General features: G+C 37.3%; 1 protein-coding gene across 1 annotated transcript in view; it reads left to right on the top strand.

Moving 5' to 3' along the window:
* Nucleotides 1-23,471, top strand: part of DNAH5 (dynein axonemal heavy chain 5) — a 1,563,391-nt gene that overhangs the window by 413,223 nt on the left and 1,126,697 nt on the right. The window contains 1 exon segment of the mRNA XM_053715797.1: nucleotides 8,862-9,025. Within this exon segment, the coding sequence (XP_053571772.1) occupies nucleotides 8,862-9,025 (164 nt within the window).

Raw genomic sequence — 23,471 nt, 5'->3', positions numbered from 1 at the left:
CCAATCAGCCAATCAGATTGAGCTCGCATTCTATTGGCTGTTCCGATCAGCCAATAGAATGCGAGCTCAATCTGATTGGCTGATTGGATCGGCCAATCGGATTGAACTAGATTCTGATTGGCTGATTCCATCAGCCAATCAGAAAATTCCTACCTTAATTCCGATTGGCTGATAGAATCCTATCAGCCAATCGGAATTCGAGGGACGCCATCTTGGATGACGTCCCTTAAAGGAACAGTCATTCGTCGTTCAGTCGTCGGTCCGGATGGATGTTCTGCGCTGGATGTCTTCAGGATCCTGCCGCTTCGCTCCGGATGGAAGAAGATCGAAGATGCCGCCTGGATGATGACTTCAATCGGATGGAAGATCCTCTTCTGCCCCGCTTGGATGAAGACTTTGACCGGATCATGGACCTCTTCAGCCCCCGCTTGGGCTTGGATCAGGACATCGGAGGAGCTCTTCAGGACGGATCGGTGAACCTGGTATGGTGAAGACAAGGTAGGAAGATCTTCAGGGGCTTAGTGTTAGGTTTATTTAAGGGGGGTTTGGGTTAGATTAGGGGTATGTGGGTGGTGGGTTGTAATGTTGGGGGGGGGGTATTGTATGTTTTTTTTTTACAGGCAAAAGAGCTGAAATTCTTGGGGCATGCCCCGCAAAGGGCCCTGTTCAGGGCTGGTAAGGTAAAAGAGCTTGTAACTTTTTTAATTTAGAATAGGGTAGGGAATTTTTTATTTTGGAGGGCTTTGTTATTTTATTAGGGGGCTTAGAGTAGGTGTAATTAGTTTAAAATTGTTGTAATATTTTTATTATGTTTGTAAATATTTTTTTATTTTCTGTAACTTAGTTCTTTTTTATTTTTTGTACTTTAGCTAGTTTATTTAATTGTATTTATTTGTAGGAATTGTATTTAATTAATTTATTGATAGTGTAGTGTTAGGTTAATTGTAGGTAATTGTAGGTAGTTTATTTAATTATTTTATTGATAGGGTAGTGTTAGGTTTAATTATATCTTAGGTTAGGACTTATTTTACAGGTAATTTTGTTATTATTTTAACTAGGTAACTATTAAATAGTTCTTAACTATTTAATAGCTATTGTACCTGGTTAAAATAATTACAAAGTTGCCTGTAAAATAAATATTAATCCTAAAATAGCTATAATATAATTATAATTTATATTGTAGCTATTTTAGGATTTATTTTACAGGTAAGTATTTAGCTTTAAATAGGAATCATTTATTTAATAAGAGTTAATTTATTTCGTTAGATAAAAATTATATTTAACTTAGGGGGGTGTTAGTGTTAGGGTTAGACTTAGCTTTAGGGGTTAATACATTTATTAGAATAGCGGTGAGCTCCGGTCGGCAGATTAGGGGTTAATAATTGAAGTTAGGTGTCGGCGATGTTAGGGAGGGCAGATTAGGGGTTAATACTATTTATGATAGGGTTAGTGAGGCGGATTAGGGGTTAATACATTTATTATAGTAGCGGTGAGGTCCGCTCGGCAGATTAGGGGTTAATAAGTGTAGGCAGGTGTCGGCGACGTTGAGGGGGGCAGATTAGGGGTTAATAAATATAATATAGGGGTCGGCGATGTTAGGGCAGCAGATTAGGGGTACATAGGGATAACGTAGGTTGCGGCGGTTTACGGAGCGGCAGATTAGGGGTTTAAAAAAATAGGCAGGGGTCAGCGATAGCGGGGGGCGGCAGATTAGGGGTTAATAAGTGTAAGGGTAGGGGTGTTTAGACTCGGGGTACATGTTAGAGTGTTAGGTGCAGACGTAGGAAGTGTTTCCCCATAGGAAACAATGGGGCTGCGTTAGGAGCTGAACGCTGCTTTTTTGCAGGTGTTAGGTTTTTTTTCAGCTCAAACAGCCCCATTGTTTCCTATGGGGGAATCGTGCACGAGCACGTTTTTGAGGCCGGCCGCGTCCGTAAGCAACTCTGGTATCGAGAGTTGCATTTGCGGTAAAAATGCTCTACGCTCCTTTTTTGGAGCCTAACGCAGCATTTGATTAAACTCTCGATACCAGAGTTAATTTTATGGTGCGGCCAGAAAAAAGCCTGCGGAGCGTTAACAGCCCTTTTACCGCCGAACTCCAAATCTAGGCCTTAGTACTTTAATGTGGATTGTGGATAATTCAGTGCTGGATAGATTAATCACATTACTATTCACTGGTATTTGGAGGACACTTTCTGCCCCCTCAGTGGGTATCGGTCCTGTTTCTCTATGCCTATCCCTGTATTGTCTGGGGGGTTGTAAAAAACCTGTTCAAAGACATTTTTATCCACAGCAATGTTTGTTGTATTAATGTTTTGTTTGGGGGAATTAGTACTGCCACTGATTTATTTAGATCCTTGTGCAGTTTTACGTGATTGAAGATTTTCTTTGGGTCTAACAACTTGTACTTCGGGGTTAATATTAAGTGTTACATGTGGTTTTGCTGGTTTCAAGATACCTGCCTGATTGGTTGGATTCTCAATCACAATAGGAGCAGTATTTGTTGTTCCTGACCCTGAATTTCTGCTTTGGGATCTACGATACCCCCCCTTCTTCTATTTCTGCTGCAGGATCTGCCCCTAAAGTTGGGATTCCATCTATTAGTGTTACCTTGTGTGTGATTCCGAATATATACTGTTTTGTTGTCATAATCAGATTGATCCCTTATCTATTTTGTGTGTTTAGTGTTTAATATGATGTTTTTCGACTCTATAAGGGATACCTTTAACAATTCATCAAACCTTGGATAATCTCTTTTTGTCTTTTATTCATTTCTAACTGGATAATTTGTATTTCTTCTCTGACTTTGTTCAATAAACCAGATTTATATGTTATAAGCAATTGCATAAGCCTTAGGGAGCAGTCTGTGAGGACTGCATTCCTGGATTCAATAAACTCTAAATCCGATACTTCAAAGGTGGGAAACTTGTTCACTCTGAGTCCTCTGGGAACACATATACTAACTATATGAGATGCAAATGTGCATTATATAATAAACTAGTAATATCACAGCACTTTTAATACTGTCAATAGATAAGATCCCAGGTCTCAACATTTATTCGTAAGACACTAAGGTACAGCACAAATTATAACAATATCGAATATAACTTCTTAATATACAACATATATATATAACATATATTTGTAAGACACTAAGGTACAGCACGAATCATAACAATATTGAGTAAAACTTGTTAATATACAGCATATTCACATCACGTACACTAATCACACCAACATTGTCACTGAAGTCAGGAATAATTGGAGAGAGAAAATATATTCCATACGTTATAACATAGTATCAAAAACTATTCACTATATTCCTTATATATAATTGGAGAATAAATATTTTCCATATATTATCGCAGAGTGTTAACAACTATTCACTATATTCACTAAACTAAGTACAAGAGATTTAGATAGTCCTACTCACAGCTCTCTTTTTGAGCGCTTCCCACACACTATTTCTGTGCACCCAGGCTTGTCTGGGGTTAACTGCTGTGACTCTGGAGACAGCACAGCTTCCTGAGAGTGCTATAGTACCCAGGACTGAGCATGTTGCAGGGTCATCCAGTGTGAGAGTGCAGTCCCCTTCCGTGTTTTGTATGTGTGTATATATATATATATATATATATATATGACATCTATATGTATCTATGGGTATATATATATATATATATATATATATATATATATATATATATATATATATATATATATATATATATATATATATATATATATAATGTGTAATATATGTTAGCAATTAAATAGATTGTGATGTTTAACACCCTGTGAGTGCATTCCACTTTTTTAATTGTATATTATTTGAAAAGCGCACCCAGGGGATTACAGGCTGTTGCCTTTCTGCATTCACAAGGAGTGCTTTTACCTTCTTGGATTCTATATAAGTGTGTATGTGTGTGTATGTATATATATATATATATATATATATATATATATATATATATATATATATATATATAGTATCTCACAAAAGTGAGTACACCCCTCGCATTTTAAATATTTTATTATATCTTTTCATTTGACAACACTTTGCTAAAATGTAAAGTAGTGAGTGTACAGCCTGTATAACAGTGTAAAATTGCTGTCCCCTCAAAATAACTCAACACACAGCCATTAATGACTAAACTGTTGGCAACAAAAGTGAGTACACCCCTAAGTGTAATTGTCCGAATTGGGCTCATTTAGCCATTTTCCCTCCCCGGTGTCATGTGACACATTAGTATTACAAGGTCTCAGGTGTGAAAGGGGAGCAGGTGTGTTAAATTTGGTGTTATCATTCTAACACCCTCTCTACTATACTGGTTCGCTGGAAGTTCAACATGGCACCTCATGGCAAAGAACTCTCTGAGAATCTGAAAAAAAACAATTGATGCTCTACATAAAGATGACCTAGGTTATAAGAATATTGCCAAGACCCTGAAATATATAAATATAAATATATATATATATATATATATATATATATATATATATATAGATGAGTACCAGCACTCCTAGTATTGTAAATGTTGAGAGTCTAATACATAGAATATAAAAGTGTTCCAAAATAGGGATACACTTACTATGTAGTGCACGGTAAGGGCTAATATATGAATATGTTGTACAAAAAGAATTTTAGAACCCTTATTAATTCCAGCAGCAGACTATATCACACATCAATATATAATTAAACCTAAGTTTTGCAACAAATAAACAATATCACAGCTTGCTTTATAAATTGAAATTTACATTAATTTGTTATTTCAGTAACATAATTACATATCTCTGCATTAAAACATAATCAAGATCAACGAATCAACCCGGGTTGACATATAAGACTAATTAAAGTCCAAAGTATGATCCATTAGTCCCGGTCAAATATTTCCAAGCATCACACAGATATATAGTTGTAATCCACTCATGCGATAGGAAAAAAGCGTTAATTCAGGCCCAACACTATGCCAAGTTGACTCTCACAGGTAGTAACGCAAAATGGTCAGTCACTTCACATACACACGCCAAGATGAATGCAGCCTCTGTTCTAGTTTAAATCCATCTTCCACTGGCCAAACTTCACCAGTATTTAAATGTAGCAGTCTCTGCTTGTTATCTTGATGTATCTTTTAGGCATATAGGGAATCCCCACAGTATCAAATTAATCTTGCTTCAATCTTACCTGCTATAGTGAGCGGTCATAGTGTGGCTGAATATTACCTGCTCGCTTCCAATCAATCAACGCTTAGTGATTTGCTGATCCGGAACAATACTTGAAACTTTTTCCCCTCCTCCGTTCTTAGAAGGCTCTTTAAGTGCTCAGCACGCCTTCAGTGTTTCGGTATAGGAATGTTTGAAAATAATGCAGAGAGTACTTACAGCGGTGTTCAGCTGAACACACAGCTGTAAAACAAACAAGCAGCTACGCGCGTTTCACCCATGCTCATTACGGGCTTCTTCCGGCTGTATATGATTGGAGTTCCCACTCCTTGGATTTTAAACAGAATGCTCCGCCTTCTTATTCTATATTATTCATTGTATACAAGCCCCTGGTGAAATGTTATACACATTCATACAAATACAATGTTGCTGAATAAATCGATTGCTAGAAATTTTAAAACTAATGTCAAATAATTTTAACAATGTTAAATATGTCCGTATTTTAAACTGACAGTCAAAGCGTGAACTTGTGTGCCACAGAGTGCCAAAGTTTTGAGGGAATTATTTTGTTTATAATATAAAAGAGTTTAATACATCACTCTTATTACTTTTTATCATATATATCAGGCTCAATATGATTAATCACCTAAAAATGCACCAAAATTAAACTCTTCATTTAGACCTGAAGGTCTTAGACTCTTCAAGTTAAATATCCATTTCCACGCTTTGACTGTCAGTTTAAAATACGGACATATTTAACATTGTTAAAATTATTTGACATTAGTTTTAAAATTTCTAGCAATCTATTTATTCAGCAACATTGTATTCGTATGAATGTGTATAACATTTCACCAGGGGCTTGTATACAATGAATAAAATAGAATAAGAAGGCGGAGCATTCTGTTTAAAATCCAAGGAGTGGGAACTCCAATCATATACAGCCGGAAGAAGCCCGTAATGAGCAAGGGTGAAACGCGCGTAGCTGCTTGATTGTTTTACAGCGGTGTGTTCAGCTGAACACCGCTGTAAGTACTCTCTGCATTATTTTCAATCATTCCTATACCGAAACACTGAAGGCGTGCTGAGAACTTAAAGAGCCTTCTAAGAATGGAGGAGGGGAAAAAGTTTCAAGTATTGTTCCGGATCAGCAAATCACTAACGCCTAGATTTAGAGTTTTGTCGCTAACGCTGGCTTTTTTTTCCCCGCACCTTTTAAATACCGCTGGTATTTAGAGTTCACAGAATGGCTGCGTTAGGCTCCAAAAAGGGAGCGTACAGGCATATTTACCGCCACTGCAACTCTCAATACCAGCGGTGCTTACGGACACGGCCAGCTTCAAAAACGTGCTCGTGCACGATTCCCCTATAGAAAACAATGGGGCAGTTTGAGCTGAAAAAAAACCTAACACCTGCAAAAAAGCTGCGTTCAGCTCTTAACGCAGCCCCATTGTTTCCTATGGGGAAACACTTCCTAAGTCTGCACCTAACACTCTAACATGTACCCCGAGTCTAAACACCCCTAACCGTACACTTATTAACCCCTAATCTGCTGCCCCCGCTATCGCTGACACCTGCATATTTTTTTTAACCCCTAATCTGCCGCTCCGTACACCGCCGCATCCTACATTATACCTATGTACCCCTAATCTGCTGCCCATAACACCGCCGACCCCTATATTATATTTATTAACCCCTAATCTGCCCCCCACAACGTTGCCTCCACCTACCTACAATTATTAACCCCTAATCTGCCGACCGGACCTCACCGCTACTATAATAAATGTATTAACCCCTAATCCGCCTCACTCCCGCCTCAATAACCCTATAATAAATAGTATTAACCCCTAATCTGCCCTCCCTAACATCGCCGACACCTAACTTCAAGTATTAACCCCTAATCTGCAGACCGGACCTCACCACTACTCTAATAAATTTATTAACCCCTAAAGCTAAGTCTAACCCTAACACTAACACCCCCCTAAGTTAAATATAATTTAAATCTAACAAAATAAATTAACTCTTATTAAATAAATGATTCCTATTTAAAGCTAAATACTTACCTGTAAAATAAACCCTAATATAGCTACAATATAAATTATAATTATATTGTAGCTATTTTAGGATTAATATTTATTTTACAGGCAACTTTGTTTTTATTTTAACCAGGTACAATAGCTATTAAATAGTTAATAACTATTTAATGGCTACCTAGTTAAAATAATTACAAAATTACCTGTAAAATAAATCCTAACCTAAGTTACAATTAAACCTAACACTACTCTATCAATAAATTAATTAAATAAAATACCTACAATTATCTACAATTAAACCTAACACTACACTATCAATAAATTAATTACATACAAATACCTACAAATAAATACAATTAAATAAACTAACTAAAGTACAAAAAATAAAAAAGAACTAAGTTACAAAAAATAAAAAAATATTTACAAACATTAGAAAAATATTACAACAATTTTAAACTAATTACACCTACTCTAAGCCCCCTAATAAAATAACAAAGCCCCTCAAAATAAAAAAATGCCCTACCCTATTCTAAAATTAAAATAGAAAAGCTCTTTTACCTTACCAGCCCTTAAAAGGGCCCTTTGCGGGGCATGCCCCAAAGAATTCAGCTCTTTTGCCTGTAAAAAAACCCCATACAATACCCCCCCCCCAACATTACAACCCACCACCCACATACCCCTAATCTAACCCAAACCCCCCTTAAATAAACCTAACACTAAGCCCCTGAAGATCTCCCTACCTTGTCTTCACCACACCGGGTCCCGAAAGGTCCAGAAGAGGGTCCGAAGTCTTCATCCAAGCCCAAGCGGGGGGCTGAAGAGTGACGTCCATCCTCCGACTGAAGTCTTGATCCAAGCGGCGGCTAAAGAATTCCATCTTCGGGCAGAAGTCTTCATCCTATCCGGGCAGAAGAGTAGATCCGGACCGGCAAACATCTTCATCCAAGCCGCATCTTCTATGTTCTTCCATCCGATGACGAATGGCTCCATCTTGAAGACCTCCGGCGCGGATCCATCCTCTTCTTCCGACTACTAGACGACGAATGAAGGTTCCTTTAAGGGACGTCATCCAAGATGGCGTCCCTCGAATTCCGATTGGCTGATAGGATTCTATCAGCTAATCGGAATTAAGGTAGGAAAATTCTGATTGGCTGATGGAATCAGCCAATCAGATTCAAGTTCAATCCGATTAGCTGATCCGATCAGCCAATCAGATTGAGCTCGCATTCTATTGGCTGTTTCGATATATACTGTGTATGTATGTGTATATATATATATATATATATATATATATATATATACACGTGTGTGTGTGTGTGTGTATATATATATATATATATATATATATATATATATATATATATATATATATATATATATATATATATATATATATATATATATATATATATATATATATATATATAGTTAGTAAGGAGGTTTGTTTTGTGTTTTTTCCAATTGTGTATAACAAAGTATATAAGATACAGATATCAATACATTTATATTGCATAATCTGCAATGTTTAAAAGTAATTGCCAATTCAGTTGCTCATAAACCCTGTCTATAGAAAATTCACCTTTTATATTGTTTCTGTTCAGTTTTGTAATTTTTAGATCATACATATATATATTTATATATTTTTGTGCTATATTTTTATATTCAATACAGGCTTTTTGGTGTCCTTGGGTGCTGTTACCTCTACAATAGTGGCGAGAAACAAGAAGCCTAAGGTTTTTGTAACTGAAGGAAGAGATGTTGCATTGATGGGTGCTTGTGTATTCTTCATTCGTTCTAATACTGGAAAGCCAATCACAACTGAAAATGTACATAGAGTAAGTTTCCATTTAACTTTAATATTCCCTATTTGAGGGCGGTGTTTGTGGAGAAGGAACATTTTTAAAAAAACATTGTGCTGATTTTCAGAATCTCTGCATATTCTTCTTTATAGTAGTGTCTATTATATGCAGTTAAATGAAAATTGGTGTATACTGTCCCTTTAAGGCAATAAGAAAATTTGATGTTTCTTATTCTTTGTTGTAATGTACATGAACACATGCCTTGCTTAAGCCCTCTTAATGTGCTTTAAATCTATTTATTACACATGCGGGCTGTAGCCCTGCATGGGCCTCCGTAGGAAGAGGAAGGCGAAAGTAGAAATTGTAGGAACAGCTGTTTTATCCCCCCACACTTTCATTACTATGTGAGGTACAGAACAAAACATAGTAACATAGTAGATGAGGTTGAAAAAAGACCGAAGTCCATTGAGTACAACCTATACAAATCTAAAATATTTACAAAAAGCTATAGTTAAACTTAAATAATCCAACTAAAAGGTGACCCATTTAATACTAGCAATCATATCTATGCATTTTGTTTATAGACAGAAATGTATCCAAACATTTTTTAAATGTATCTAGGGTATTGGATAGGCATTCACTACCTCCTTTGGTAATGAGCTCCATAATGTTATTGCTCTTACAGTGAAAAAACATTTCTGTTGCAGGAGATTAAATCTCCTTTCCTCCAACCTTAAATTGTGACCTCATGTCACGAACAATTTTCTTGGAATAATTAGTGCTTCTGCCATCTCTGTATATGGGCCTTGAATATATTTATATAAAATAATCATGTCACCTCTCAGGTGCCTTTTTTCTAAAGAAAACAGACCCAGTTTGGCTAGCCTCTCCGCATAGCTTAAATTCTTACCAGGGCTTTATATAGTGACAAAATTATGCTTTCCTCCCATAAATCAATGCCTCTTTTAATACATGCTAGTATCTTACTAGCCTTTGAAGCCGCTGCCCTGCATTTTGCACCCATCTTTAGCTTGTTATCTATTACTACTCCCAAATCCCTTTCCTCCTCTGTTTGACTAAGTCTTGTCCCATTTAAAGGGACACTGTACCCAAAAATTATAATGTTGTGATTCAGATTGAGTATGAAATTTCAAGCAAATTTCAAATTTACTCCTATTATCAAATTATCTTCATTCTCTTGGTATCTTTATTTGAAATGCAAGAATGTAAGTTTAGATGCCGGCCCATTTTTTGTGAACAACCTGGGTTGTCCTTGCTGATTGGTGGATAAATTCATCCACCAATAAAAAAGTGCTGTCCAGAGTACTGAAAACAAAAAAAAAGCTTAGATGCCTTCTTTTTAAAAAAATGATAGCAAGAGAACGAAGAAAAGTTGATAATAGGAGTAAATTAAAAAGTTGCTTAAAATTGCATGCTCTTTCTGAATTACAAATGAACAAATTTGGGTTCAGTGTCCCTTTAAATAATACGTTACCTGCTTATTTTTACTTCCAAAATGTAGAACCTTGCATTTTCCCGTATTAAATCTCATTTTCCATTTACGTGCCCATACTTCTAATTTTTGCAGATCCCTTTGTAACGAAAGTTCATCCTGCTCTGACCTAATGACCTTACTTAACTTAGTATCATCTGCAAAAATAGAGATGTCGCTATTTAATCCTAGCTCCAAGTCATTTATAAAAATATTAAAAAGAATAGGGCCCAGCACTGATCCCTTGGGTACTCCACTGATTACCTTTGTCCAATCTGAGTATGATCCATTTACTACTACTCGTTGCTCCCTATCTTTTATCCAGTTATTTATCCATGAGCTAACATTTTCAGCTATTCCCAGTCCCTTAATTTTGTGCATTAATCTCTCATGTGGCACTGTATCAAATGCCTTTGCAAAATCTAAGTATATCACATCAACTGATTCCCCTTTATCTATATTTTTACTTACTTCCTCAAAGAATCTAATTAGATTAGTTTGACATGATCTAAAGCCATGCTGATTAGAACTCATAATCTTGTTTACACGAATATGCTCATCAATATAATCCCTTATAATCCCTTCAAATATCTTCCCCACTATTGATGTCAGACTAACTGGTCTATAGCTTCCTGGATCATCCCTGCTTCCCTTTTTGAAGAGTGGCACCACATCAGCTTTACGCCAATCCTGGGGTACCATGCCTGAGGATAATGAGTCTTGAAAAATTAAGAGTAAAGGTTTGTCTATAACAGTGCTAAATTCCCTTAACACCCTTGGGTGTATTCCATCAGGGCCTGGAGTTTTATTTACCTTAATATTTTCCAGTTTTTTCCTGATATCCTCTAAACAAAACCCAGTTAGTGGTATGGACTGGCATATTCTATTCTGTTCCAAAGTATCATTCAATGGTTCCTCTCTTGTGTATACTGAAGAAAAAAAACTGGTTTAGTACCTCAGCCTTCTCCCTGTCATTATTTATCATGCTACCCTCCACGCATTTTAATGTACCTATATTATCCTTCTTAGATTTTTTGCTATTTATGTACTTAAAGAACCTTTTAGGGTTAGACTTAGAATCCTTGGCAATTAATTTTTCATTTTCAATTTTGGCTAATTTGATTGCTTTTTTGCATGCTTTGTTACATTCCTTATAAATATTGTATGCTAAGTCTGTACTATTTTCTTTTAATAATTTAAATGCCCTACGTTTTTTCCTAATTTCTCTTAACACATTTTTATTTAGCCATAACGGCTTCGTTTTTTTTTTTTTTTTTTTTATAACCATATGGTATGTGTTGATATGTATATTTATTTAACAAATTTTTAAATATTATCCATTTATCCTCTGTATTTTTATTAGAAAATACATTGTCCCAATTTATATTATTTAATGATTTCCTTAAATCGTTGAATTTTGCTTTCTTGAAATTAAAAGTCTTAGTTAAGCCTTTAAAACACTGCATATGAAAAGAGATTTCAAATGTGACCATGTTATGATCACTGTTACCCAAATGTTCTTTAACTTCTATGTTTGATATTATATCTGTATTGTTTGATGACAAGACAGTGCAATCAAATGCCACAGCGCCCTCTGGTATGACCACATTGCACACAATGGGCTAGATTACAAGTGGAGCGCTAATTTATCACATGCCGATAAATAATCAGCCATTACAAGTAGCTGGTGGTAGCAATTAGCGCTTATAAAATTAACCAGAGATCAGATTTCTGGTTAATTTTATAAATATGCCCAAAATGCCCCCAAAATACAGTGGTGTGTGTTTTATTAAAAAATAAAAATTGTAGCATTTTAATTTTTTTATAAAATAACTGTAGCAGGCAGTTTTTGGGGGCTAAAGTTGGAAGGTAAGGGATGTTAGAAAAAAAATGGCACTGATAAGTGCCTTTACATTGCAGTCTATGTGAACAGTGTGTTCCCAGTAAATATATATGTATATTCTTATATACATATATATTTATGTGTTAATATATGTGTATACACATAATAGCACAGATATATATATATATATATATATATATATATATATATATATATATATATATATATATATATATATATATATATATATATATATATAATCATATATATTTACAACTTGCGGCCATCACTGCGCTATTTCTTACGCCATGTCTCAAAGCATGAGAATGAGAGACCCATAGGAGCAATACACATGCATTGGCAAAGAGTCACTGCCCATGCAATGTATGCCATCACCAGCTCTCTGAGCAGATACACTGTTTAAAATTAGTCTTTATGTTGTAAACTTAAAGGGACAGTAAAGTAAAATTAAAATTTGTATGATTCAGATAGTTGATGCTATTTTAAACAACTTTCAAATTTACTTTTGCTTCATTCTGTCAGTATCCTTTGCTGAAAAGCATACAGAGATAGGCTCATGAGCAGCAATGCACTACTGGGAGCTAGTTGTTAATTGGTGCCAGCACATATACCTCTTGTCTTTGGTTCACCCAATGTGTTCATCTAGCTCCTAGTGCACTACTGCTCCTGGGTATAGGTTTGCCGTTCAACAAAGGATTCCAAGAAAAAGAAGCAAATTTTATATTTGAAGTAAATTGGAAAGTTGTTAAAAACTGTATGCTAAATCTGAATCATAAAAAAAGGTTTCATATCTCTTTATGTATGGTTCACATGAACACTGTTTATGTTGTGTACTTAAAGGGACATGAAGCCCAATTTTTTTTTCTCATAATTTAGATAAGATGCCATTTTAAACAACAATCTAATTTACTTATATTATCTATTTTGCTTCATTCTCTTGGTATATTTTGTTGAAGAGGTAGTAATACACTACTGGGAGAGCCAATGACAACTGGCATATATGTGCAGCCACCAATCCGCAGCTCCCGAACCTACCTAGGTGTCATTTATAACAAAGGAAACCAAGGCCTAGATTTGGAGTTCGGCGGTAGCCGTCAAAACCAGCGTTAGAGGCTCCTAACGCTGGTTTTGGCCGGCCGCTGGTATTTGGAGTCAGTGATTAAAGGGTCTAACGCTCACTTTTCAGCCACGACTTTTCCATACCGCAGATCCCCCTACGCCATTTGCGTATCCTATCTTTTCAATGGGATCTTCCTAACGCCGGTATTTAGAGTCGTTTCTGAAGTGAGCGTTAGAGCTCTAATGACAAAACTCCAGCCGCCTGAAAATAGCAGGAGTTAAGAGCTTTCTGGCTAACGCCGGTTTATAAAGCTCTTAACTACTGTACCCTAAAGTACACTAACACCCATAAACTACCTATGTACCCCTAAACCGAGCTCCCCCCACATCGCCGCCACTCGATTAAAATATTTTAACCCCTAATCTGCCGACCGCCACCTACGTTATACTTATGTACCCCTAATCTGCTGCCCCTAACCCCGCCGACCCCTGTATTACATTTATTAACCCCTAACCTGCCCCCCACAACGTCGCCGCCAGCTACTTAAAATAATTAACCCCTAATCTTCCGACCGCAAAGCGCCGCCACCTACGTTATCCCTATGTACCCCTAATCTGCTGCCCCTAACACCGCCGACCCCTATATTATATTTATTAACCCCTAATCTGCCCTCCCTAACATCGCCGACACCTACCTTCAATTATTAACCCCTAATCTGCCGAGCGGACCTCACCGCTATTCTAATAAATGTATTAACCCCTAAAGCTAAGTCTAACCCTAACACTAACACCCCCCTAACTTAAATATAATTTACATCTAACGAAATAAATTAACTCTTATTAAATAAATGATTCCTATTTAAAGCTAAATACTTACCTGTAAAATAAATCCTAATATAGCTACAATATAAATTATAATTATATTATAGCTATTTTAGGATTAATATTTATTTTACAGGCAACTTTGTAATTATTTTAACCAGGTACAATAGCTATTAAATAGTTAAGAACTATTTAATAGTTACCTAGTTAAAATAATAACAAATTTACCTGTAAAATAAATCCTAACCTAAGATATAATTAAACCTAACACTACCCTATCAATACATTAATTAAATAAACTACCTACAATTACCTACAATTAACCTAACACTACACTATCAATAAATTAATTAAACACAATTCCTAAAAATAAATACAATTAAATAAACTATCTAAAGTACAAAAAATAAAAAAGAACTAAGTTACAAAAAATAAAAAAATATTTACAAACATAAGAAAAATATTACAACAATTTTAAACTAATTACACCTACTCTAAGCCCCCTAATAAAATAACAAAGCCCCCCAAAATAAAAAATTCCCTACCCTATTCTAAATTAAAAAAGTTACAAGCTCTTTTACCTTACCAGCCCTGAACAGGGCCCTTTGCGGGGCATGCCCCAAGAATTTCAGCTCTTTTGCCTGTAAAAAAAAACATACCATACCCCCCCCCCCCAACATTACAACCCACCACCCACATACCCCTAATCTAACCCAAACCCCCCTTAAAGAAACCTAACACTAAGCCCCTGAAGATCTTCCTACCTTGTCTTCACCATCCAGGTATCACCGATCCGTCCTGGCTCCAACATCTTCATCCAACCCAAGCGGGGGTTGGCGATCCATCATCCGGTGGCTGAAGAGGTCCAGAAGAGGCTCCAAAGTCTTCCTCCTATCCGGCAAGAAGAGGACATCCGGACCGGCAAACATCTTCTCCAAGCGGCATCTTCGATCTTCTTCCATCCGGTGCGGAGCGGGTCCATCTTGAAGCAGGCGACGCGGATCCATCCTCTTCTTCCGTTGTCTCCCGACGAATGACGGTTCCTTTAAGGGACGTCATCCAAGATGGCGTCCCTCGAATTCCGATTGGCTGATAGGATTCTATCAGCCAATCAGAATTAAGGTAGGAATTTTCTGATTGGCTGATGGAATCAGCCAATCAGAATCAAGTTCAATCCGATTGGCTGATCCAATCAGCCAATCAGATTGAGCTCGCATTCTATTGGCTGTTCCGATCAGCCAATAGAATGCGAGCTCAATCTGATTGGCTGATTGGATCAGCCAATCGGATTGAACTTGATTCTGATTGGCTGATTCCATCAGCCAATCAGAAAATTCCTACCTTAATTCCGATTGGCTGATAGAATCCTATCAGCCAATCGGAATTCGAGGGACGCCATCTTGGATGACGTCCCTTAAAGGAACCGTCATTCGTCGGGAGACAACGGAAGAAGAGGATGGATCCGCGTTGCCTGCTTCAAGATGGACCCGCTCCACACCGGATGGAAGAAGATCGAAGATGCCGCTTGGAGAAGATGTTTGCCGGTCCGGATGTCCTCTTCTTGCCGGATAGGAGGAAGACTTTGGAGCCTCTTCTGGACCTCTTCAGCCACCGGATGATGGATCGCCAACCCCCGCTTGGGTTGGATGAAGATGTTGGAGCCAGGACGGATCGGTGATACCTGGATGGTGAAGACAAGGTAGGAAGATCTTCAGGGGCTTAGTGTTAGGTTTCTTTAAGGGGGGTTTGGGTTAGATTAGGGGTATGTGGGTGGTGGGTTGTAATGTTGGGGGGGGGGTATGGTATGTTTTTTTTTACAGGCAAAAGAGCTGAAATTCTTGGGGCATGCCCCGCAAAGGGCCCTGTTCAGGGCTGGTAAGGTAAAAGAGCTTGTAACTTTTTTAATTTAGAATAGGGTAGGGAATTTTTTATTTTGGGGGGCTTTGTTATTTTATTAGGGGGCTTAGAGTAGGTGTAATTAGTTTAAAATTGTTGTAATATTTTTCTTATGTTTGTAAATATTTTTTTATTTTTTGTAACTTAGTTCTTTTTTATTTTTTGTACTTTAGATAGTTTATTTAATTGTATTTATTTTTAGGAATTGTGTTTAATTAATTTATTGATAGTGTAGTGTTAGGTTAATTGTAGGTAATTGTAGGTAGTTTACAAACAAGAAGTGGAGGTGATAGAGTCACTTCCACGAAAGAATGCGGTTTTAGCACTCACTGTCTTAACCTCATGTGCGGCGTTTACTTCCAGAGTATAAAACTTAACTTTTATTAGTTTAGCTAAAATAATTGGAGAAGGGGGAAAAAGAAGGGGGAAACATAAACAATTAAAAAACCTAGGATAAAGTAGTCTTGTATAGATTGTGTTATATGCAATAATCTATGTAAATAGGCCTTTGGGGTATGATAGCCCAGATAATTATATTACAGTATAATCTATACAGAAATCTCTGCGGTACACCGGTTCAATTAAATAAGACTGAGTTGATGTAGTGTAGATTATTATAACGATACCCAGTAGAGAATTGCTTAAGCTCAGCTTGGTAGCACGGATGTCTTGTACAAAAAGAAATCAGTTAAATACTGATACAATATGTTTATGTATAAATATTGTTGTCATCCATCCTCTGAGACTTTAATTTATTTGAAATGATCTCTTACATATAGGATAATCTACACATAAAATGCTGGATTTATATTGGTTGTCTAGTGTAGGAAACGATAAATGTATTAGAGTACAGGGCTACTGATATTCTCTAGGATATCTGAGATAAGATAGTTGCCAGTATTATTCTTCAGTTGTTTATTATTGTATCAATATAAGTCACTTAACAAAGGCTGTATTGTTGCTACTGCTATCTTTCCTTGCACTCTCTTTTATGTTTACTTATCATAGGGTTAATGTCAAGTAAATTGGTTTGTATGCATTATAGTATCCCAATACCTCTTATGTAATTGCGTTTGACCCTCTGGTCTAAGGTGATTTTGTATTGAGAATAAGCTAGGATATAGTGTAATCAAGCTATTATTCTTTCACGTTTACATATATCTTACTCAATTCTATTTCATAATAGCTAAGTGTATATTGGAGAAGCCCTAGCTATTCTGTATTTTCACGTCAACTAGTGATGTGATATTAAACATAAAAGGTAACTTTATTTTTGTGAAGCAGGGATTTAGTTACTATTCCTGTGCAAATCCCAATACACTGTTAAATAGTGTTATTGGTTATTGGTATGATTAAATCAGAATATTGTGGTGTAATAGTACCACTACACAGTGTGAAATATATAGATCTTGTTTTGTGCGTCAGTTGTGATTTCTGAACTTCATTAAAGTTTTAACAGTACTGCTTACAATGTTGTGCAGCACCTGAAGTGATTGTTATAGTGAGTTATACTTTACTGAGTTCGAATACCCTTAGCATAGATAGTATCACTTTAATGCATTCACAGTTAACATTTCAGATGTGAAATTCTGTTCCTCAAATGAACCGTAATGTGGTTAATTTTAATTTATTTAGGCAGCAATCGTGTGCCTGCAGGGAGCTCGCTATATGTAACTCGATACTCTGTTACTATTTGCCCTTTAGTACACTTATGTAATATAATAGGTCTTATTGTAACTATAGTTTTATTGTACACAAAATAGTATCACGCTACCAGCATGTAGTTTGTTATGTTGGTCTGTTATTGTGAGTCTATCTCTTAATTATTTGTCTGAATTAGCAGTTATCTGTGCTGTTACTGGTTATGTTTGTAGTCTAAATTAGCCCAGTTACCCATATAGATACCCCATATCAGCTTTAGCCATATTGTAACCATTAGTCGTCAATTTGTTACTGATAAGCTATAAAAAGTTATAACTTTAGGTTACTGGTATAGACGGTATTAGTTAATGAGTATCCCTCTAAGAAGTTTCCTAAGTAGTGTACCACGCTGACAACCTATTGGTACCGGTAATTGTAGGTAGTTTATTTAATTAATGTATTGATAGGGTAGTGTTAGGTTTAATTATATCTTAGGTTAGGATTTATTTTACAGGTAAATTTGTTATTATTTTAACTAGGTAACTATTAAATATTTCTTAACTATTTAATAGCTATTGTACCTGGTTAAAATAATTACAAAGTTGCCTGTAAAATAAATATTAATCCTAAAATAGCTATAATATAATTATAATTTATATTGTAGCTATATTAGGATTTATTTTACAGGTAAGTATTTAGCTTTAAATAGGAATCATTTATTTAATAAGAGTTAATTTATTTCGTTAGATGTAAATTATATTTAAGTTAGGGGGGTGTTAGTGTTAGGGTTAGACTTAGCTTTAGGGGTTAATACATTTATTAGAATAGCGGTGAGGTCCGCTCGGCAGATTAGGGGTTAATAATTGAAGGTAGGTGTCGGCGATGTTAGGGAGGGCAGATTTGGGGGTTAATACTATTTATGATAGGGTTAGTGAGGCGGATTAGGGGTTAATAACTTTATTATAGTAGCGCTCAGGTCCGCTCGGCAGATTAGGGGTTAATAAGTGTAGGCAGGTGTCGGCGACGTTGAGGGGGGCAGATTAGGGGATAATAAATATAATATAGGGGTCGGCGATGTTAGGGCAGCAGATTAGGGGTACATAGGGATAACGTAGGTTGCGGCGGTTTACGGAGCGGCAGATTAGGGGTTAAAAAAAATATGCAGGGGTCAGCGATAGCGGGGGCGGCAGAATAGGGGTTAATAAGTGTAAGGTTAGGGGTGTTTAGACTCGGGGTACATGTTAGAGTGTTAGGTGCAGACGTAGGAAGTGTTTCCCCATAGGAAACAATGGGGCTGCGTTAGGAGCTGAACGCTGCTTTTTGCAGGTGTTAGGTTTTTTTTCAGCTCAAACAGTCCCATTGTTTCCTATGGGAGAATCGTGCACGAGCACGTTTTTGAGGCTGGCCGCGTCCGTAAGCAACTCTGGTATCGAGAGTTGCATTTGCGGTAAAAATGCTCTACGCTCCTTTTTTGGAGCCTAACGCAGCATTTGTTTGAACTCTCGATACCAGAGTTAAATTTATGGTGCGGCCAGAAAAAAACCCGCGGAGCGTTAACAGCCCTTCTACCGCCAAACTCCAAATCTAGGCCCAAGAGAGCAAAACAAAATAGCTAAAAGAAGTAAATTGGAAAGTTGTTTAAAATCACATGCTCTGAATCATGAAGAAAAACATTTTGGATTCATGTTCCTTTAATTATGCTTCACATGCATGTTTACAAAAGCTATCAAAGGGACAGTAAACAATGATAATTTCAAGTAATAGGTTCCACTTTATTTAGTAGCTTTCATTATTTTTTATCTTGTTTGCTGCATGTTTTCACTTCTTCTTTTTTCACTTCTTGAAAAGCTTCTCTTATGATGCCAATTATATGAAAGCGTGTACACTATTTAACTATTTTGTGTGCATGCAACAATCAGTAAGGAGTGCGCACTAAATAAGTGTCCCAAATAATGCAGTTACATAGTGCACACAAATTAGCTATTTGGTGTGCACAATGTAACTGTATAATAAGGATCCCAGTCTCCTCCTCGCTTAGGTGTGGTGTGGCATTGCAAAGTCATATCCACCCAAGGTAAGGCCAGACAGCAGGGGTATCTAGACAAGATGAACATTGTCATGTTTCTTGTGTGGGTATTTAACAGTATGAATAAGCACTACTTGATAGTAGGTACACAGAGCAGGTCTTTATTCAGCTCATAGGTAAGCAACAACACCAACTGAACTAACAGAGAAAACTAACATAAAGAAGATGGCTGCTGATCATAGAGTTCCCTCCCAGCTCCAGAGTGTCTTTTCTTAAAGTAACAGTATATCACATCTCCCCAACTACTTTCAAATCCCCTCTTAACATTTAACACATCTTAAAAACAAAGAAACAATAAAAATGTGCTCCAATAGCTCAATATACTTTATCCTACAACATAATCTTTTAGTCTCTCTGGAGGGTGTATTGCCCTTCCAGCTCGTGATGTTTTGTGTCCAGCTTCTGCAGACTGTATAGGGACAAATTCTCCTTGATTTGCATCTGAACCTGGCACTTCAGTCTCTGAGTCAGTATTGTGAGTAATTGATGACTCTTCTCCTTTTTCAGGTACAAGTACCTGTGGCTCTGAGTGATCTTGTTCATATGTGTAATCCATCCGGAGATTATGCCGGTTTCTCCTGTACTGTCTGCCATCAGGTGTTTTAATTACATATGATCTTGGCTCAGGACCAACAGATGATATCTGTGCAGGCTGCCAACCCGCTGATGTCTCCATATGCACTGCATCCCCTTTTTGGAAGGCTTGTAGTGGCTTAGCACCATGATCATAATATACTTTCTGCCTACGCTGTAGCTCCCTCAAAATTCTTAGGGATCTGGGGCTTTAATGCATGAGCTGCAACCGGTAACTTGGTTCTCAGTGTCCGACCCATTAAAAGTTGTGCTGGGGAATAGGCCATTCCAGTGATTGGAGTATTGCGCAATTCTAGAAGCGCAATATGAGGATCTATCCCCGATTCCCATGTTTTTTGGAGCATGAGTTTAATTGTTTTTACAGTTCTTTCTGCCAGTCCATTTGATTGGGGGTAACCAGGACTAGAATGAGTAAACTTAATACCCCATTGTGCAGCAAATGCCTTCATCTCAGCACTGGCAAAGGGTACATGGTCACTGATAACTTCTATTGGGATGCCATGTCTACTAAATGTTGCTTTCAGCTTTGCAATTACTGTTGTTGCAGTTTTATCAGACAACTTTAGTACTTCAGGATACTTAGAAAAATAGTCTACTATTACAAGAAATGACGATCCCTTCCACTCAAAAATGTCCATTGCCAGTTTTTGCCAAGGCAGGTGAGGAATTTTGTGTGAGAGTAATGGTTCCTTTTGATTCGCTGGTAGGTGACTAGCACAAATCTTGCAGGTCTCTACCATCTGTTGAATGTCCTTGGACATGCTGGGCCAGAACAGGATCATCCGAGCCCGCATTTTGGTTCTCTGTATACCTTGATGGCACTCATGCAGACTTTCTAGAATTTTCCTGCGAGCATTCCGAGGAACTACAATCTTTTCACCCAGCAATAGGAGACCATTTTCCATGCACAGCAAGTGCTTAAATTGCCAATATGACTGCAGACTTGGATGGAGTTGCCTTTTTCTTTGTGGCCAACCTTCAGACAGAAGTTGTTTAAGTTTGTTTAAGTCTGCATCTTCTGCTGTGGAAGTTTGTAAATAAGATAACATCTCAGTCCCAATAGATTCTGATGATGACAGTGTATAGATGACCCTTTCTGCTGATAAACTTTCCTCTTCTTGTCCTGGTGGATCAACAGGGGCCCTGGAAAGAGTATCAGAAATAAACATATCACGCCCAGGAGTATAAATGATGTTTAGGTTGTATCGTTGCAGTTGTAAGAACATTCTTTGGAGTCTTGCTGGTGCTTTGCTCAATGGTTTAGTGAGTATTGATTCAAGAGGCTTGTGGTCAGAATGCACTGTAACTGCTCTGCCGAATATAAACTGGTGAAACTTTTGTGTAGCATATACAATAGCCAATAGTTCTTTCTCAATCTGGGCATAATTTTGCTCTGTGGCAGTCATTGCTCTTGATGCATATGCTATAGGGCAATTGTCTTGAAGTAAGCAAGCTCCAAGGCCTGATTTAGATGCATCTGCCTGAATCACCACTGCTTTTGCTGGGTCAAAAAATCTTAATACTGGAGCCTCAATCAGTGCCTGCTTTAAAGACTGTACTGCTTTAGTATGCTCTGGACCCCACTGCCAAACAATATCCTTGCAAAGTAACTTCCTCAAAGGAGCAGTAATCTCTGCCTCCCCTGGTATATATTGTGCCAGATACCGGACCATGCCCAAAAATCTTTGCAGCCCTTTTTTGTCCTCTGGGTCAGGCATTTTGCTAATTGCTTGAACTTTCTCTACATCAGGTTGAACTCCTGCAGGGGTTATGGCATGTCCCATATACCGGACTTCTGATACTTTGAATTGGATTTTATCTGGATTGAACTTAATGTTCTGTTCTAATGCCCTGTTCATCACCTGTCTCAGGATCTGATCATGTTCTTCATCCGATGATGCAGCAATAATCATATCATCAGCTATGATATACACACCTGGGATGTCCCCAAAAATCTCCATATTTTTCTGCTGAAATACTTCACTGGCTGACTTTATCCCAAATGGCATCCAGCAAAATCTAAAGCGCCCCCATGGGGAGTTGAAAGTGCATAGTTCTGAGGACTCTTTGTCTAATTTAACTTGCCAGTAACCATCCTTTTCATCAAGGATGGTGAATATGGTTTTCCCGGCCAGTTGACTCTGTACATCCTCTGCAGTAGGGATATTGAAGTGATGACGCTTTATAGCCTTGTTAAGGTCATGGGGGTCCAAACATACCCTCAGAGTACCATTTTTCTTTTCTGTTACTACAAGGCTATTCACCCAATCAGTGGGATTGTGTACTTTAGCAATGATCTGATCCTTTTCTAACTGCAGTAGAGTCTCTTTAAGCTTGCCCAGTATTGCAAATGGGATTTTCCTGCAACCATGTATGACTGGAGCAACACTTGGGTCCAAATAGATGTGGTAAGTTCCTTTAAATTGCCCAATTCCTTGAAATGCATCAGGGTAACATTTTACCAGATTATCTTTTGTATAAAGTTTTCGTGTAGATACTGTGTGAACTTTGCGAAGTAAATCCAGTTCCTGGCATGCTGCTTTTCCTAATAATGGAAGTGAGGAGCATCGTGTAACAAAGAATTCCAGCTCTGCTGTATGTGTGGGGGTGGCTGCAGTGAGATGCACCATACCTTCTGGACGGATTTTGGAACCCCCATAAGCAATTAACATAGTGTTAGTATTTCTGATGCAGAACTGTGCAGGGATCTTTTTTAAGAGAGTGATAGGTAGCACATTTGCCTCAGCACCAGTATCCAGTTTAAAGTTAATGGGTGCACCATTGATTTACACTTCAGATAACCATGCAGAATGTTTTAGTTCTTGTTTTACATCTTTCAATATTGCTCCTATAAATAAAGTCTCAACTGTTTTTACTCCTGGCCCTGTGATTTACAGCATTTTGCAAAATGATTCCTTTTGTGACAAGTGTAACAAACACACCCAAATGCAGGGCATCTTTGAGGTGGATGTACCCTGTCACACCTAGGGCACACATTCCTTTTTTGCTCAGTCCTTGCACTAGAGTG

The sequence above is a fragment of the Bombina bombina genome, chromosome 5 (genome assembly GCF_027579735.1).
Source record: "Bombina bombina isolate aBomBom1 chromosome 5, aBomBom1.pri, whole genome shotgun sequence".
Taxonomy (NCBI): domain Eukaryota; kingdom Metazoa; phylum Chordata; class Amphibia; order Anura; family Bombinatoridae; genus Bombina; species Bombina bombina.
The sequence above is the reverse complement of the archived record's forward strand: the minus strand, read 5'-3'. Positions and strand labels throughout refer to the sequence as shown.